At 42.8% G+C, this 19871-nt stretch overlaps 1 protein-coding gene across 2 annotated transcripts; it reads right to left on the bottom strand.

Annotated features, from left to right (window-relative positions):
* Window positions 1–3969: 3969 nt before the first annotated feature.
* On the bottom strand, window positions 3970–17207 carry LOC307256198 (progesterone receptor-like). Of its 2 annotated transcripts, none has more exons than XM_080035093.1 (9): window positions 16270–17207; window positions 15255–15391; window positions 14920–15036; window positions 14360–14455; window positions 14038–14247; window positions 13047–13191; window positions 11801–11931; window positions 8650–8801; window positions 3970–5125 (listed from the first exon to the last, which is right to left on the bottom strand). In XM_080035093.1, exons 1-9 carry the CDS (start codon window positions 17127–17129, stop codon window positions 4961–4963), a joined length of 2013 nt encoding a protein of 670 aa, XP_079891219.1. In that variant the 5' UTR covers window positions 17130–17207; the 3' UTR covers window positions 3970–4960. The 2 variants fall into 2 exon arrangements, with proteins under 2 accessions (XP_079891219.1, XP_079891220.1); XM_080035094.1 differs by having other exon boundaries at window positions 14038–14244.
* Window positions 17208–19871: the final 2664 nt, after the last annotated feature.

The raw sequence follows: 19871 nt of genomic DNA, 5'->3' as shown, positions 1-19871 counted from the left end.
ACACCCTGAAATATATGTACATATTTGAGTTGGAGACTTTACTGTCAAGGCCTCACTTTAAAGTCACTTTGAGTAAAAAGTGGCACATCTCACCCCAGTCTCCCCTGTACCGTATAAATAACTTTTTTAGTGCTTTTGTGTTTTATGTTATTTTATATGTCTAAACTAAATGTATTCTTTAATTGAAAACATTTATTCATTCATTCATTCAAGATACCAAAAGGCCCCATGCACAGCAATCTGTTCTGTGATGGCTGTAATAGAGGGCTGGGGCAGTACTGTCACATTGGGTTAGGGTGGGACACAGGAGCCAACCAGGGGCTTGGAGGGAGCAGGGCAGGGCATGGACACTGTACAGGCAGAATGGACATGAGACAAGCAGGGCTCACACAAAGTAAGATCATGCTGAAAGGCAGGAAGGAGAAAGAGATGAGAGGAAGTCAATGATTGCAGAGAGGAAAAGTGTGAGGAAGAGGCAGAGGTAATGATTAAGACAGAACAACAGAAGGAGAAAAAAAGAACAGGGCTAGTAATACACAAGCAGCAGCAGCACAGAAAGACCCAGCACTAATGGCAGTTGGACTGTTGAGGCAATATACCACTGTTATACCAGAAAGAATATTTACTCTAATTAGAGCCAGCTAATGTGTCTCCAGGTAGAAAGGCTGTCAGCACTTTTATCCTAATAATTAGAAGCACAGAGCATGCATTGTCCAGGAGAGCGCCACCGCACAATTCCCTTTGTACATCATTAACAGTCCACTGACAAACAAGAGCCCGCAGTTAATAGAATGTAATGTGCTTTCCTCACCCATCCATTTGTTCAAATGGTCATTAGGGTAATGTAGAATAATTCCTTCCTTCTGTGCTTCAACCTTAAAAAACTCAGTGACTCCTCCCAACTCCCATGTGCCCCTCTGCACATTTTTTCCTTCTCCAAAAGTCCTGCCTCCGTCTCCCTCTTTTCCCCTAGACGGAGCCTTTTCTCTCTAGCCTATCCTTATACATCCAGATGATAAGCATGTTATTATGGGGCGTTACAATCATCACTCTTTGTAAAATACACAGAATCCTCTATAAAAGAATGAATTCTGCTCCAGAGAGACGGAGCCAAATGTATAGATTTACAATTGCACACTCCACTTCCCCACCGTGTTTTAATGCATCATAAACACTTGGTGTTTTTTGGTCTCTGTTCCAATAAAAACACAGAGCGCGGGGGTGTAATATCTGGAGCTGGGGGAAATTAAAGCTGAAGTTCCTCTCCTCCTCAGTGCTGACACACACACACACACACACACACACACACACACACACACACACACACACACACACACACACACACACACACACACACACACACACACACAACGGTTAATCAGCAGCCCAGAGAGAAATCTAAGACCACATCTACACCCAGTGGAGGGAACCTGATACAACCACATCTTATCCTCCTTCCCACATTCCCCTCTTTCTCTTAATCATGAACACACACACACACACAAGCCTGTGCTGATAAACTAGAGGCAAGGTTCAGTATGATTAACTAAAGTTAATGAAGACTCAAAGTGATCTCAAACAGGTAACTATAGAAGGGGAGTCTCTGAGAAAGCGTGAAGGGTGCATTAGAAAACCTACTGCACATTTTCTTTTTTCCATTTTCTGCTTGTGCTGCTTTTTCCAAAAGTTCTTTGAGTGTGCGGTGACAAACATAACCCTTCTGACTATAGTGGAAAAATAAATCATAATTTCAAGTGAAGACAAATGCTTTATCCGCTGGGAGTAGCCGCGGGCTAAAGGCATAATGGCCTCCCTCTCTTTCTGTCTCAGGGAGTTTCCCTGAACACTTTGTAAATGTCCACCCAAAGCGGCCTTACGCAGCACAAAGATGCTACAGAGCAGACCAGGAGCCAGTTTCATATTCCTGTTTTAAGACTTTTTTTCACTCCAGGGGAAAGCACGTGGAGTCCCCGATGCAAAACGGTTACTCAGCTCAGCTGCAATTTTGAGCAAACAAGAAAAAGTCATCAGTCACATCACGGACTATCAAAACACAATTACCCTGGGTGCATGGCAGTGGCTAGTTAGTCATGTCTGATCTAATGTCACAGCCATAAAACCTTGTGTTCCCTCGCGCTGCTGCAGTGGCTGTGTGTCGGGCCGGGCTCAGGCCAGCTGCACTAGTCTGTCTCCTCTGCTCTGCTCTCAGTGCTATCAGGTGTCCACTCCTCCTCCTTCAGAACATTACACAGGCCTCTTTATGCTGCGCTAAAAGCTGCTCATGTTCAAACACTCCTGGGAAAAGCTCCTTAAAACACGACAGGATGAGAGGCCCTGTCTGCTCAAATATTAATAGGAAGTTAATTGGTTGTTAATGGACTAGTGCTCGGGTTAGGAATCGCCTTGCATTGGATGGGCCATCGAAACAACCCATCCAGGGGTGTCGTCTTACCACCTCCTCAACCTAATTGTTTTCCATTCTTCGTAGCCGTGAGTTGCCATGACCTGGTGTTAAAGATATTATTGCTGCAGTTTAATGTGAGGTGCTGCAAGAGGAATCCTAGCCTATACCTTGTGCCTGTCACATTCATGTCAGCTCGGCATTGTGGGTGTTGGGTTACTTTGGCGTTTTAACTATCTCCCCTCCTTCTTTTAGTTCTTTTGTCATACAAAGTGAATGTAATGTTCAAGGCCTTTTCTTTCATCTCCACATAAGGAAGCAGTTTGAACTTCTTCTTGTTTGTGGCCGGCGTGTTTGTGCTTTCTGTGGTTGTTGTTGCCCAACAGGAAAAATCCCTCTTCTGCTTAGAGTAGGCATGTAATATTGATGCACAGCAGACTCACACAAACCCAAGGAATCTAATGGAATCTAAACCAAGTTCAAATGTCCACATCCACACATACTTTGTTGATCTTCGCAAAAAGCTACGCGACGCCATTCCTTGAAGGGGAGGCCACAGGGGCATGTGTGTAGCAGGGAATATATTTAGAAATAAGTGATATTTCAGCATGTCTCTCGATCCCGACTTCGTTCAGCTCCAATTCATTTATGAGAGGGACAAATACTCGTTGAAAGGAGTTGTTCAGGAAATAGGCCTTGGGATGGCGGTAGAGGTTACCCAGAAGGACTGCTTTTTACAGTTGGGGTTTTTAAATGCTCTATTTAAAAATAAACCTGCTCTAAAAAACATGTCATATTCTCTTTTTAGCCCTACTCAAATGAGAAAAATATTGTTTAATACAATGTATGTTCCCTCAAATCTATGTATTTCTATGCATTCAATAAAAAAACACATTCTGCTATTGTTATAACATTATTAACATGAAGCGTTTCATTTCAAATCCTCTAGGTTTTTAGTTTGATCTCAATGCATTCTTTATTGATGTGTCCCTCTTATGCTGTGAACTCTGCTCTCGTGACTCTGACTATTTAATGGTAACCTTGTTCAAACACTGAGTGAATCTGTGTCCAATTACATTATGAAGCAAATGTCAATGGATCCAACAGATGTTCTACTACACTGGCTGAGTTTCAGTGCACTCCTGGAGATTCAACAGCCGCCACTAGATGGTATTAGAACACAGGCAGCGTTTTCTGATGTCAGAATCAGCAGACATGGCAGTATTTTCCAGGATAAATAGATGAAATAAATCCTAAAGTCTTTCTCTTTTGACTCTTTGATGTTATAAGTTATTACCTGGCTGGGTGGAGAGAGACAGGGATAATCCTGAGGGAGGGTAAAATGCTGCAGTGGAAAATACCTGTCTGTCTGCTGTTTTCAAAAGCCTGTCTCTCCACCGAAATGCATTGCAGACAGAAGTGAATCTATCAGACGGAGCAAAAAAGACAGGAACATTACTGTATTTTAATCTGCGTGCACTCAAATAAAGCGAGACTTTTTAAGGAGATTTGTGCCATAATACCACTCTCTCACTCTGCCCCCACCATGAACAAACAGTCATACACACTCATGCCTCAGCTTTTATTACATGTTAAGCTGTCAACGTTTAGCAAAAATGTCAAATGAAGCTACATGTGATGATACACAACAGAGCACTTGCAGGGAACACATTAAGAAACAGTAGAAAAGTTACAACAGTATGAAATGTTCAAAATTGTACTTGAATAATCATTGAAACTCAAAAACAAGCAAACTTAAAAAAGTCAACCATAGTGTAGTGTTGTTATTTCAGTCAACTAATGAGTCCTTAAGAGTATTTTGTGTTTCGTCCAATTATTGTTTTCGGTGTGCCTTTTCGACAGCACAATATTCATAAATATGAATTTGGAATTTGCATTATTGCAGTAATTTGCTGTTTAAAAGTGTATTTATTTTTGTCTGCACCTAAACTACTATTTATACAGATGATAAAAGCTCTCAAAATGCAAGACAGCTTTGCTTTGCATGCATGCCACGAGCATTTATTAACTGTCAATCAACAACTTTGTTCACCTCAGGTGCACACAATAACATTCATTGTGGGGAAAAGCCAGACCAAATGTCATACTACTGCACACAGACAGAGGGATAGGAGAACTTTGCCAAACATGTTTTTCTCTCAGAACAGTCATCTCAAAAAGAAATGTCATGTTATCAATACGGAGAAGTCTAAATGCCAGGTGGCCAGCCTTTAATGGGCTGGTGTGGAGGAATGCATGCTCAAAAGTGATTGATTCAGCTCCAGAAAGTTTGGATGAGTGTGATACAGATAACAGGCAGAAGGAAGAACACAGTAGATGCAATTAAATTACCATAGACTGGAAGAACGAACTGTATGCCCTTTTATTCATGTCCACTATTAGCCTGACTGCGCTTCTCTCTTACCCCATAGCTAAAAGGAGATTTTACTTCTTTCACAGCATAAAATCAGAAGCCCTCCCTAGCTTTAGCAGAAAGGCCCAGACTATGTGCTGGAGCTCAAGGGGACATATATAGGACAAGCAGAGGGACTGGGTTCTCTAGGCTGTGTTGTGGAACAGGATAGGCTTCACCATGCCAGAGAGGATCTTGGGAACGTGGACGCTCACTATCTCAGATATCATCTCTGGGAAGTTAACCCGTGTCTGCAGGGACTGAGCCTGGATGTACAGATCATAGGTGAACTGGTGGAGCTTCCTCACAACCTGAAACACAGAGAGAGAAGATAAGGTCACACAGGGGTTAATATAATAACATGGAAGGACTCGCTTCAATGTGTAACGCCACTGAAAAAAATAACAAAGACTGCAGATAAAAGGGGAAATAACAAACGCCCAACTGTTGACGTGAGCTTTAAGAGGGCGATTTAAAAAGATGAGTCTCATTGTGACGCTGTAAGCTCCACAGGCCCAGGGTAAAGCCCAGAAAGGCTCTGATCAACAGAGCTTCTGCTGCCCTCTGGCTCTGAAGGCATTAGCAGATGTGAGATGTGATTGGGACACAGACAAAGCTCTGCCTTTAAATGGTGAAATCCACAGTGCTGAAGATCTGCTCTCAGTGGAGGAAAACTTTGCAGCCCCCTAACACTGCTGTCAGGAGTTTGATTTTTGTTCCACAATTAAAGCTGGGGTATGTGATTTCTGATTGGTCAAAATTAACATGAGCGGTACACTTTGACCAATCAGAGCGAGGCTCCGATTCAAAAAATAAAATAAAATAAAATCTGATTCTCTGTTCTTATTGGCTGTTGGGACTGTCCATACACTTTGGCACGACTTTGTTGGTGTAGAGCGTGTCAGGGAGGAACCATTGGGGAGGGACCAAAGAGAACAAGTGGAGCGGTTGAAGTATTTGGATTCAAATCTCTATCCCAACTGTTATTTTCTCCCCAAATTCTCCACCCCAGCTTTAATAGTATGTACAAATTACTAATAAAAAAGTTCTACTTGTATTTTAGTGTAACTAAACCCAAAAACAGCTTTTTTCAGCTTACAATCAATTTATATGGAAATGTAGTAGTGTTGTAGATTGTCTGTGGTCTAATTCTCCACATTTAGTACAAAATTTGTTTATTCAACATATTTTGATATACATCTGCATAGAGACTCTACAGGTTGAACCCTGGGAAGCAGTTGCTCTACGCCCTCTAGTGGTTGCATCCCAACCAGTTTTTAGTCCAATACAGTAATCTGCACTACAGTATAGCCCCTTTTACACAGCAAGTAGTGCTGTCAAACGATTCAAATATTTGATCTTGATTAATCACATTAATGTCATAGTTAACTCGATCGCAATTAATCACACATTTTTATCTATTCTAAATGTCCCTTGATTTTTTTTGTCCCATTCTTTTTTCACATTTTAATGCTCTTATCACACATTCTCTAAACCCTTGTTAATCAGTGTATTTCTTCTAAAATATCATACTTGCAAATAGCCCACAATGTAGATCCCCCCACCCCTAGAACACCATACACAAACATTATTGGAACACGGTCAATCATAAAGTTGGAATACAATATTTTTGACCTCTTCTCATGAAATTAATGTGACAATGTGAATTACTCTTGATGGATAAAGTGTCTATCTTCTCGAAACGTTATTGATCAATCTCATCCAGACATATCACAGTGAACGTTAAACCACAATTCATCTTTGTGTGTTCAGGCTTAAACAAAATTGGGGTTATTGAACAATAAAAGGGTTTTGTTAAAATGTTTGCACCTTGGTCGATTGAACACATAACACACATTTGAGTCAAATACCACTCACTCACTTACTCACTCACTCACTCACTCACTCACTCACTCACTCACTCACTCACTCACTCACTCACTCACTCACTCACTCACTCACTCACTCACTCACTCACTCACTCACTCACTCACTAATATTTAGTATGGCCACACCTGACAGGCATTACAGCTTGGACACTGGCAACATGTTGTCTTTATGGATGAGAGCCGCTTTACCCTTAACCGTATAGATAAAAGACAGAGGGTGCTGCGATTAAGTGGTTAGAACCTCTGTGATGACTGCATCGAGGAAACCACTCAAGCAGGTGGAGCTCAGTGATGGTATGAGCCGGTATTCATTATGGAGGAGAAACACCATTGGTGGTGCTGGATGGACACGTCAACACAGTCCTGTACAAGGACCACCTGGAGAAATATTGCCTCCCACAAGTAAGAAGGGTCTGGGAACAACTTAAAGGCCTACTTCACCAGTTGGAATATGAAGGTGTATTGAACTTGGAGATCCTATTTAGTATAAATGTGCAAAAAAAATTAAATGGGATCATCTTGCCTGAGAAAAGGCAGAAAGAGTGTTTTATGGTCTCACTGTCTAACCCTACAGTTTCCTTCTCAGGGAAGACTTAGGGAAGAAAAACCTCATTCATTATATTATAATAGTTATTTTATAATGATAGAACGCTGGTTCCGTATGGGTGAAGTATTTCTTTAAGGCTGCAGGACCACAACCAGAGACCACATAGGGCAGCTGCAGTGAGAGAATGTCTTAATGCAAAAGGGGCGTAAAAGATGCCATGGCCTGCTTTCCCCAATGTTGTTTAAGTCTGAATACAGTTTGTAAATGTTAATTGTGGTTTAATCTTCACTGTGATATATTTGGATGAGATTGATCAATAATGTTTTGGGAAGGTATACATAAATGTATACCTATATATTTTATATTTATAATATAAATGTATATTCAAAAATATGTTATTCCAAGTGTATGTTTTTTGTAGCAGTTTTATTTTCCGGGAAGAAGATAACAACTTGTGAAAATTGAAAATCATTGAATCGTGATGTGAAACAACAACAGCCTTTCTGACCGGACTTTGGTTTAACTTTAAGCTCTCTCCTGACCACCAGACAGTTGAGAGACCGGTGTTCATTGTCTCAACAGATAGTCAACTAGCCATAGCTAACTGATCTACCAGTATAAACAAACCTGTAAATCATTGACACTCAGAGGAAAATCCCTCTCAATATACGTACATTATCTCTTTAATGGCTTCACTTTTCCCTGGATTTGATTTGGACAAATACAATGAGAGGCTCAGAAAGCAGCAGGACAAAGATCACATGATGGCACTCTGAATACTAGTCTGTATAGCAGTTAATACAGGTTGGCCTGGACGATCAGTCTGCAGTTACTTGGTGATAGAGAGGACTAGAGTGGGCTGCCTTCAATCACAGACACTACCGGTCAAAGGAGCATTAGAGTTATTTTATGCAGCAATGCTAGTGACCCTCCTCAAACCTGGGAGACACAGGACCATTGGTATGTGTTTAACCTCAGCTGATGCCTGTGGATGTGTGCACAAACTGGAGCTGTACACAAAGGTTAGGGTTAGGGTTAGGGTTAGGGTTGGGTTTAGGGTTAGGGTTGCTGCTTGGGAAAAAATTAGAAGGAATGACATGATATTACAGTTTGCAGGAGTCCGTCTGTAACAGAATTAAAATAAGACTGTTGGTTACATTTGTAATTATTAACAGCCTTGAATAAAGTAATCCAGCCATGACATGAGTAAATTGATGCTTCCTGTTTAGTTACTAAGTCATTGAACCCTGTATTGTTGTAAGCCAAGTTTTTTTTGCTTGCGTTGTGCACCTTGCTGCACAATATTTCCTTGAGTAGACCTGTGACTAACAAAAACTTCATTATATAACAGCTGAAAGCATGTTGTGTTTGTTCTATGGGCAGGGTATGAGGGTCTTACCGTCTGGAGGTAGTCCAACAGTTGTGTGAGCTGGAAGAGCCTCTGCGTGCGGCTGGTCTCCCCATGGTGGCTGGCCAGGCGATCCAGCTCCTTGATGTAGGACGTCCGCAGTTCATCAAAACAACGCTGGCTCTTCAGGCCCTCCACGGGCACTGAGAACATAAATACACAACAATAACTCTCACACACTTTGTCCATCCCATCTACACTTCTTTCTGCACTGTGTCCTTGCACTACTTTTGTGTGTATTTGTGTCTCAGGTGTTGCTCTCTTCACTTGTGTTTCTTCTTCTATGTTGCATTGTTTAGAGAAGACTGAGATTTAAGAATTTCATTGCCAATGACTGCTGCTGTAATTGTTAATGTACTTACTTATGCCTCTTCTTCCCCCATGGGAAATAAGGCCGATACAGTGTGTCTCCATTTGTTTCTGTCTTTGGCAACATGTTGTGCCTCGCCCCAGGTAAGGTTAATTTCAGCCAGCTCAGCTGTAATTGTTCTCCTCCAAGTGGTATTTGGCCTTCCACGCGTTCTCTTTCCTGTTAGTGTCCATCTCAAGGCAACCTTGGGGATACGCTGACTGTCCATTCTTAGAACATGTCCAAGACATTTCAGACGTCGACGTTTGATGTTGTCCACCACGCTGTTTCCTCCGGTTTGTCTATACAGGTCTTGGTTGGAGATTTTCACTGGCCAGAAAATGCGGCAAATTCTTCTCAGACAGTTGTTGTGAAAGACATTAAGCTTTATCATGTCGCTTTGAACAACTCGCCAGCACTCCGAGCCATATAACAGTACTGCCTTTACGTTGCTGTTATACAGTCGGATCTTAGTCTGTAGGCTGTATTGCTTGGACTTCCAGATAGGCCGAAGTATGGCAAAAGCGCTACGAGCTTTTCCAAGACGAGCGTCGATGTCTTTGCTGGCTGCATTATCAGTGCTCACAAGACTTCCCAGGTAGGTAAATTTGTCTACTCTCTCAAGTGGTGTGCCGTCTGCTGTGAAGGGTGTTTCTGTAGTTGGGTTGATATACATAATTTGAGTTTTAGAGGTGTTGATATTTAAGCCTGTCTGCTTTGCAAAGTTATGCAGTCTTTCAGTCTTCTCCTGCAGATGGTTATGATTGGAGGACAGAACAGCTAGATCATCTGCAAAGTCTAGGTCTTCTAACTAGGAGTACATAGTCCATTGGATACCTCTTGGCTTGTCTGCAGTGGTTTTACGCATTATCCAATCAATGGTAAGTAGAAAAAGCATAGGTGAGAGGATGCAGCCTTGTCGTACGCCAGACTTCACAGGGAACCACTCAGACAGCTTTCCATCAAGAATAACACTGCATTCAAAGTGCTGGTAGAACAACTCTATTAAGGTGACCATCTTAGGAGGGACTCCGTAGAACCTTAGGATCTTCCATAGAGTGTCACGATGGAGGCTGTCGAAGGCCTTCCTGAAGTCGACAAAATTGATGTAAAGGGGGTTGTTCCATTCTAAACACTGCTCGATGATGTTTCTAAGGGCAAATATCTGGTCTATGCATCCTCTACCTCTCCTGAATCCGGCTTGCTCTTCTCTGAGTTTGGTGTCAATAGCTAATTCTGTTTAGGAGAATTCTACAGAATACCTTTGATGGTACGGATAGGAGTGTGATGCCTCGTCAGTTGTCACAGTCTTGAAGATTACCCTTCTTTGGGAGCTTTAAATGAGCCCTTTGACCCAGTCGTCCGGGATAGTGTCCTTGTCCCAGATGGAATGGAAGAAGTTTGTAAGAACCTTTGTTGAAGTTTCAACATCGGCCATTAGCATTTCTGCATGGATGCTGTCAATTCCACACCCCTTTCTATTATTTAAGGCTGAGATCGCACGTCTGACTTCATCTTTACTTGGTGGACTGGTGTCAATGTCCAGGACAACATCTGCTGCTGGTGGATTTGCGGCATCATCCGGTTCCGGTCTGTTGAGGACTTGTTGGAAATGTTGTACCCATCGCGTTGCTTGTTCGGTTTCTATGGTCAGGCTGTTCCCATTAAGATCTTTTACAGGGGCAGAGTGACTGTTTTTCTTGTCACAGAGCTGTTTGGTTATCCTGTAGACAACTCCTAAATCCCCCCTGGTAGCAGCATGTTCAGCTTCTATCGCAAGCTCCTCTACAAAGGATCTTTGATCCCTCCTGGCACTTCTCTTCACTTCATGATCTTTGTTCTTATACGCAGCCTGGGCCTGTTGTATTAATCTAGGTGATTTGGTGCTCAGCATTTTGGCCTTGAGCTCTTTCCTCTCTACTATTTTCTTCCACGTTCCCGGTGTTAACCACTCCTTATTAACCACTCCTTATTCTGTTTCTTTCTATAGCCTAGGATACTTTTTGATGTCTCAACGTAGGTGTTCTTTATCGACTCCCACCTTGTCTCCATGTCAGGGTCTTCGTTGGTATCAGCTAAGGCAGCAAAGCGGTTTTTCAATTCTACCACAAACTCTTTTTTGGTCTTTGGGCATTTCAGTTTGGCAATGTCAAGGTGTTTCCTTTGCATGCTTTCCTCTTTAATTTTGCGTAGTTTTAATGCGCATATGACAAATAAACCTCTTGAATCTTGAATCAATTCTCTGAAGCATGGCTATGGCATCTCCACTGCTCAAATAATCCAAAATAGCAGCAACAATTAACCCCCTTCAATAACAACCAATATAATTTTACAGTAATGCATAACAACATGGTACTGCTTTGATAGCACCTTAGTAATCTTACTTATAAACATTTTAATATTCCACAAATGGTATGAGTTGTATTTTTATGTTTTCTTTGTGTTTGTCAAAAGGATTCTTTTTTCTAAACCAAATTAGAAGGATGCATTCGCTATGCAAGACATTCTCCTTTCACCTCCAAACACCTTTGGGATTGTTCTGTATATAACTCCTTTTTGAAAAATGTGCACGTAGGTGAAAATATGTACTGTATTAGCGGCTTCATTGTGTCCTGCTGTCCCCTAACATGTAATCATTTCTTTAGATGTTCTTTTCAACTTGAACTGATTCTTGTGCGTTTCATTGTAGGTTTGTTAGTGAATGTTAGTCAATTCAGAGCAACACTCTATTGTACACATATTTCACCTGCTGGAGGTAGACATTGAAATGCTGACTTCAGACAGCAGACTTACTGATGCTGAAGAGGACCAGGGCCTTCATACAGAGGAACTCCTCCTGGGTGACCTTCAGCATGCAGAACCTCTGTGAGAGCAGCTTCATCCTCACACAGTGCTCATACATACTGGACACCTGCATCCGCCGGCTGCAGGGGACAGGACAGGGTCAGGCACCAGGTGCGTTAAGAAACTTATCAGAGATAGCAACACACACATGGCTACAAATGTTATACGCTGCAGAGTGGAGCCATGATGTCATTATGTCAACAGGGAACAGCTTTTCTAGTTTACACCGTGACACTAGAGTTGCGTATACAGAAGTAAGTTTTCAGACTAACGGCTCGCAACGTAAAAATACTTTTTTGTTGATGTTGAAAATGTTGCTGTGTAAACGAAGCAGGAGCCAAGGACAAAGGAATGAGCAGCAGAGGTGAGGAAAATGAGTGAGATGTATAATGGGAAAAAAAAGAAAGAATCAGAGGGAGAGAAATGAGGTTCAGCAACAAGGGCAGGCATATTCATTACCATGCAGCCCAATGCAGTGACAGAGGTCTAATGCAGACAGAAGGAGGGTTTAGCTAAGATTGCACCAAAAACCAGCCAAGTGGAAGCAGCTCTGGGGCCCTATGGCTGGCTTTAGCATTCAGAGCAACACCAATCTTCAACACTGAAGACAATTTACAGATAAGAGCATATGGATATGTGTTTTCATGCAAATCATCTACAGTGATTTATTGAAGTTTTTAAAAAGTACAAAGAAAAGGCTAAAGAAAGGCGTTGGAGTGTCACCAACATATGATGTCGCGGCGTTAATCCAAACTTGTCAAAGTGAAGAAAGAAACAACTCAATGTTGTTGCAGTTCTGTACAATGGTTATGTAAAGATGAAACGGAATAAATCATCAGAGGTGATCCCTCTGCGGCCACGAATATCAGATGCAAAGCAAACAGTTAAGAACAGAACAGACTTGTTGTGCTGTCTCGCCTAAAACAGCATATGTGCATTGTGGGATCTTGAGATCTATCTCTGAAGCTCCTCTTCCCCCGTGTCGTTCTATCTACACTCATGATGACAGGTGAAATCTCATGAGACTCCAACAAATGTCACAATGATACAGCTGTTTAGGCCCAAAACAACTGTTCTTTGTTTGATAAAGAGACTGCACCAGTTTTAGGAAACTTCTCCCAACTTTGTTCAACTTCCAACGCTTCGACATTAGAAACTCCACACAAGCATCCCCTGCCAAAAGGGCCTGACTTACTCATTGAAGACCAGGTCTGGAGCAAAGAAGAGCATGGAGCTGTTGGTGAGTGTGTAGGACCTCCAGCCCAATGCCAACACCATCACACCCATCCAGGACAACTGAATCACTGACATCTGATCATCCACATGAAGGTCACGGAATCCTGTTCAAAAACACATATTATTTTAAACATCTGCTATGGCAAAGCATGATCACATAACACTTCACAGTATATTACATAAATCTATATCACTATATGAGAGCTGGCCCTTTTCAGCCTGCGATTTGGGGCTTAAAATGAACACATCCCCCTCTAGTGGTTAATACATGAACAGACTGATTTGCTTTGATGAAGATGGACCGCTCCTATGAGAATGGTTAACAGGCATACAACAGGGCCTGGTATCTGGTGTGGCAGACCTCCCGGCCGTGCCCATAGTAACAGATGTTATCTTTGCCTGACAGATTAATAGCTTTTCTGTATCTGAAAACTTGTGACATGACTGCAGTGTCATCCCCCCTCTTGCTTCATTTAAGTCTGGCCTTGCTGTGTTTTGCCTGGCATGAAGTACAAATGGCATTACAAGTGAACCTGAAACAACTATTCTAGGACTGCTGTTCAATTTATTTTATTTATTTAACCTTTATTTAACCAGGAAAGATCCCATTGAGATTAAAAACCTCTTTTTGGAGGGAGTCCTGGCCAAGAGGCAGCAACAAGTGTTTAAGTGTTCACTCACAATATTACACTCACAACATATAGACAGAAATTAAAATCAGAAAAAAAACTGTTATCAATTAAAATAATAAAAACAGTTACAAGTAGATTAAAATTCATAAAAAACAACTACAAGTAAAAGAAGTGGTCTGAAATGCTCTCAGCTTAGATTTAAAAGCGTTCAAAGAAATCATTTCAGTTAATTTAAAATCTTTTTCTTGGCCAATCAAACACCTCCATGAATCATGGACTACAGTTTGTCAGTGTAACCCTGAGCCTGGACCACCTTACCTGGGATTGCTTTGGCCCAGCGCACCACGGTAACCAGCTGCCTCTCTCCCAGCTGGTTGAGGCTGGTGAGCAGGGAGGCGGGGCAGTCGGGCTGGGCCGGGTCATGGCCCGCGTTCACCACCGCCGGCTCTATGGCCTGCAGGACACTGAGCAGGGACAGGCAGGAGCGCAGGCTGGGGGGGATGTATTGAGCCAGGGCCTGGGACGCTGCTACACATATACACACACCAGAGGAGGGGTAGAAAACAAATCACACATTCTTGGCGACCGGTTATTTGTCAGTATCGATTGAGCATGATACTTATGTGACACTCATCCTCACCTAGATCCCTGTGTCCTGGTTCTCCCTGTCCCCAGGTAGCCAGCTGGTGCTCTTCCTCTGGGCTCCTGGACTGTCCAACCCCCTTCACCCTGCGCCCTGCACCCACCAAAACACACAAGGGGGAAAGGACATGAGAAGTTGCCATTGTAAGTTTTATGGGGTCTGATTATTTCCCAATAGATTAAGAAATAATGTCTGCAGCAGGCAGCTTGGTCTGTTTGGCTGCTGTGGAGCAAGGTAAGCGCTTTTTCAAAACGTTAACCCAAATATTGACCTTAAATTTGTTTCTATTGTAATATTTACAGATGACTGGACAGAAATCCAGAAGTCCCTTATAGCAATATTTTACAATATGCTATTATTGTAATGCTTATTATATGCTTATAATTCTAAATGCTCTTTTGACCTTTTCTGAAATGCCTTAGTTACTGTATTTGGGCTGGAACATTATATTAGGAAGTTCTGATCCAATGCATGTACTGCAACTCTGCACTTTTTACACACCACAGATAGTTTCCCTTTACTCCGTTTGTCATTCTGCCCATATCTTTAGTTGTCACCTTTAAGGCTCATTCCAGACATGAAACACCTCTTCAGGCGACACGAGGCACAGTTCTTCCTCCTCAGCTTGTCGATGGTGCAGTCGTTGCGGCTGGCACACAGGTGGTTCTGTTTACCTGGGGGCACACACACAAGTCACTTCAACCATGCCTGGGCTTCCAACTCATAGCAACCCTATACGTAGGTGTTTGCTGATAACAAATAACTGGCCCTCTAATGTCAGGTCACTGTGTCCTGCCTGGCCTGCATGAGCCTGTGAGTGTGTGGGTGTAAGAATCATTAAATCAGCGGAGGATTCATTGTGTGTGTGTTAGCATGTGTGTGTAATACACACCTGCGGCGGCCCTCTTGAAGAAGACTTTGCAGCTGCCGCAGGTGACTGCTCCATAGTGACAACCAGAGGCATCATCAGCACACACCTGACACACTTTCCTGTCTGAGAGGTACACACCCGGAAACAAGTCCTCATGCCTACACACACACACACACACACACACACACACACACACACATACACACACACACACACACAGGCACAAATATACACAAGGGGGCACAGATACAACAGTTTGGAAAACAGTTTCCACACAAGTAGAGCTGTGAGATGGAAAAGCGCCATTAGACATCTTATTTACGCTCTCTGCCTGGTCTGGATTTGGTGCACTAATTCTCCAAATCCAATCCAATTATAAAATGGGATTTCCCGTATTGATCTAGCAGACAATAAGTTATCTAAAAATAAGTTATTCTTTCCAGACTTTAATCAGCATGAAGAATCGGAAGGTTTCATCCAAGCACACAGCAACAGGTGCTGTATCTCCTGTGTATAGTGACAGTTATATTTGTACAGCTATCACAGATACTGTAAGGGCCGCTCTGGGAAGTTAGGGAAAGGGTGAACTTTGATTCAGTCTGCATGCTGAAAAAACTCGGCCAAGGCCAAGAAGAGCACATGAGGCTGTTAGGACTGATACTGCAGCCAGACGGGGAATCATTCTACAATACAAGGCACAATTAATAATACATGATACTTACTTTAACGTATTTATTATATCGGATACCTTGTAGGGCAACTGAGGACGCGCTACAGCAGAAATGCCAAGGTAACCGTCAGACATAGAGGGACAGTGAAGCTTTCAATTGGTGGATGTATTTAATAAAGCATCAAATACATGACACGGACAAGGACCTTTGGCAAAACATTTGTCATTTAGTTTCTGAATAAAGAAAGATAAGTTGACTGACTGAAGAATGTATTGTTCTTGGCAGCTTGCCGCCCGGACCTGATAGTCAGCCAATAAACAGCAGGTACTGGTAGGGTCTGATCATTGTTAAAAGCCATTATTTACCTGAAACTGCGACTTGTGCAATTCACAATGACTGAAGGCTCGGTCTTGATAGTGGGGAAAGTGTCATGGCCTTGGGGAAAAGCAGCTTGGTAACTTTCCACTTGACTATACGCTTGTGCCATCGCGGCTTGAGAGCCACCTGTATCACCCTGCTCGCCCCTGTTGGGCCACACACTTTGGCATTCCTGTCTGGATCCGACGGAGGCTTGTCCACAGTTAGAATGTTTACACAAACAATGATGTCCGCCCGCTCCGCCTTTCTCGGGCTCGGAACGTCCGCTGTATGCGCACCACACAGCCGGGCTTTCTCTGTAAAGGTTTGGGTTGGTAGAGTATGGTTTGAGCTGGTCCACCTGAGAGGACGGGGGCTGCTCTGCCACCAGGTTCATAAATAAGTTGGATTCCTTGCAAACGTATTTGGAAATCAGCGGTCCGCGCGTCAGGGTGTGCGCCGCGTGCGCGCTGTCCATGTCGGCTGATCTGAGCAGATCCATGCAGCTCACCGCCTGTATGCCTGTAGTACACATCTCTCCAAGGTCCTTCTCTCTAGGGTAAGGCTCGTTCGGCAAAAGCCTGCTGCCTTCGGAGTTCATATTTCGAGCTCCAAAGTCCAAAACTCCTCGGGAACTGTTCTCCACAGTTTGCTCGAAGTCAGCAAAGGCGCTGCTGGAGCCCTGTGTCATGTTGTTGAGCGGAGAAGACACCGTATCCAAACCCAGGGACACGGACACTGCCGCACCGAGCTCCGCGCTGGTCGGGCACGCACATGTGTCCGTCGTATCCAACCGATCCTTCATTAATAAAGCGTTAACTGACGTTTCTTCTAAATCAGACACGCTTGTGTAAAACGCCATCCTCATTTCGCGTCGTTTTAGCTAAGGCTGTGCACTGAGGAAACAACAACACTTTCTTTAAGAGAAAACGCCTTCCCTACGAGACTCTGGTCAAATGGTCTCCGGATATTAAAATCAGAGCGAGTCATTGACGTGAGCTTCTACAAAGAAGGGACGTCCCATTACACAGTTCCGCCAGTGAGGAGCTGACGAACTTATTTATTAATTTATTTTCAAAGTTACCGTTTTACAACGGAGCGTGTTGGCCTGATTGCTGTTGGCTCTAACTAACGGTCACATTCACATAAGAGGACTTTGTTCTCTGACGCATTAACCACTTCACAAAATGTCTTATATCTTCTCATCTCAATTGGAGTCACAGTCCTTCGCCTCTGAATCCCTGCAAACACTAATACCTGGTCTCGCGAGAAAAGCCAGGATCAAAGCGTTAGTTCCCCTCTCGTCCCTATAATAACCTATGATAATATCTCATGACAGGCCGCTGCAGGGGAGCTCGGCAAGACGTCCGTCGAACGAGACAAACTTTTTGTTTGTGTTTAGTTTGACCATATAGACCAGTGAGTTACTTAAAGACCTACTTCACCGGTGGTAATATGAAGGTGTATTGAACTCTGAGATCCTATGTAGGCTATAAATGTGCAAATATTTTTGAAATCGTTTCATCCTAGCCTGAGAAAAGGCAGAAAGAGTGTTTTATGATCTCACTGTCTAACCCTACATTTTATTAGTGTGTATTACCCTAGTAAAAATGTAGGTTTAGGATTAACAGGACAGCTGGGCCAAGGGAAGACTGAGGAAAGACTGAGGGAAGAAATACCTCATTCATTATATTATAATAGCGATTTTATATCAGAACGCCGGTTCCGTATGGGTGACGTATTCCTTTTTAAGGATATACTTTTCTGTTCTTAATTTCTTGTTAAAAACTGCTATAGAGCAACCTGACACGAATCACATCACAAAAAACTATATAGATTTTCGGGAAACGCTTCCTCTCATCTGGGCGATTCAGCATGCCCTGTCAACACTGTGCTTCGGCCATCTCCGCCCCCTCCCCCCCCCCTCCTGCAAACCCCACTCCGTTGTGATTGGTTACCTTCCTTCCGGAACACTTTCAGCAGCACACGGGTAGATTTGAGAGCAGGAAGGTGGGGGCATGGCCGGAGCGTGCCATCACGTTGCAGCATTACCATATATGGAAAAATTCAGAATCGTGATGACACAGCCACCCCAGACGGTCAGCAGGGAATACGTCTAAATGCATGTACGTAATTATTTGATACGCTAGTATGGTTAAACATGACTATAAATCATTATAACAACGTTTATAGGTCATAAAAGTCGAAAAGTATAATAGGTCCACTTTAAGCTTTTTTTGTAACCCTCTATCTAATTCTCAAACACAATCTAGTAAATGTCTAGCCTGGTCCAACCAGACCATCATACTTAATTTTATTTGTACAAAAGGTCTGGAACTGCCCTATTGGCAAACGTTCACTCACTTGGAGGCAGGTGTCTGTTAAAGTTTAAAACTATTGGATCTGCCCAGTGCCACTCTGGATCAGCCAACCAATCGCAAAACATTTGGTCGTGACGTATGTCATGAGCCGGCTTCTGACGGTGCCTTCCAGTTGCACGGGGAACTCGGTAATTTCCGACTTCACTACATATTGTAGTCTATGGATCTACCGGTACCTGGCAACGGTAACTTGCTAGAGCCTAACGTTTAGTTATTTGGACGAGAAAGGTTTTAGGCGTCCATACTTTCCCGAGCAGATGCACTGGAACACAGACAGGTCGGAACTTGGAACTACCAAGTCGGAAATTTCCGAGTTCCGAGTATAAAGGAACGCAGCATTCAACTGAAACTGGCGCGCGACTTCGACGTCATCGTTCTCAGCCACTTGATGTGTACGCTGATTGGACCGCCAAAAAATCTGTTCGAGCAGGAACCCATGAATACACCCCAGCCCCAGACTGACTACTGAAGTGAAATGAAAATTGAGCGGAAGTAGGTAGGCGGGCGGTGCCAGGCTAGTAAATGTTGTCAGAAACACTGATTTTTCTTAAACAGTCTCATTTTTCCTCTGATGATCATAAATGACATCAAACAGCAAACGAGACCATCAGCGCAAAGAACGCTATTTGTATATAGTTTTTCTTAATGCCTTTATCATGGGTCCCTCACCCTGGAACTATAGCTGTCGTAGTAAAAACACTACTTCTTATTTCTATCCGATTATTTTGACAACATGGACAATGGATGAGGAGGATGTGAGCAATAACACAATGAAGGTACAAATGTGCAGACAGCTACATAACACAAAAAAAACTAACACATTTCTATTAACTCAGTTGTATTCCATCTTGTAAAATTATTGTTTGTTGCTTTGGACAGTCTGTGTGACTGGGTTGGTTCTGGTGAACCTGCTTTGCATGCAGTGATAGGAGTTGCTAATCTGTTTTTTATCTTTATTAGGAACATTGTATGGGATGCTTACTCATACAGGAACTGATGCACACACAACATGATGCTGTTTCTTTGTATTTTATTTCTGTGATAAAGAACAGAGTATTTAAGATTTAGCTGGAACGATAACAAGTCATTGTTGTCATTAATTAATACATTGTTATGCGTATCAATAGTTGGCATATTGAGATTGCACACCTGTGTAATGAGATTGACAGTTTTCCTTAATGAGAGCATAGATAAGGTGCCAGAAGAAATGGCATTCAAATTAAAATCAT

Source organism: Ammodytes marinus (assembly GCF_949987685.1).
Source record: "Ammodytes marinus genome assembly, chromosome: 10".
Classification (NCBI taxonomy): domain Eukaryota; kingdom Metazoa; phylum Chordata; class Actinopteri; order Uranoscopiformes; family Ammodytidae; genus Ammodytes; species Ammodytes marinus.
The sequence above is the reverse complement of the archived record's forward strand: the minus strand, read 5'-3'. Positions and strand labels throughout refer to the sequence as shown.

Coding starts and splice junctions, on each gene's coding strand:
- LOC307256198 (XM_080035093.1), bottom strand. CDS start 17,129: ATGAGGATGGCGTTTTACACAAGCGTGTCTGATTTAGAAGAAACGTCA. Junction 15,037..15,254: donor CTTCAAGAGGGCCGCCGCAG/GTGTGTATTACA, acceptor GTGTGCCCCCAG/GTAAACAGAACCACCTGTGT. Junction 13,192..14,037: donor CTGGGCCAAAGCAATCCCAG/GTAAGGTGGTCC, acceptor GTTTTTGAACAG/GATTCCGTGACCTTCATGTG.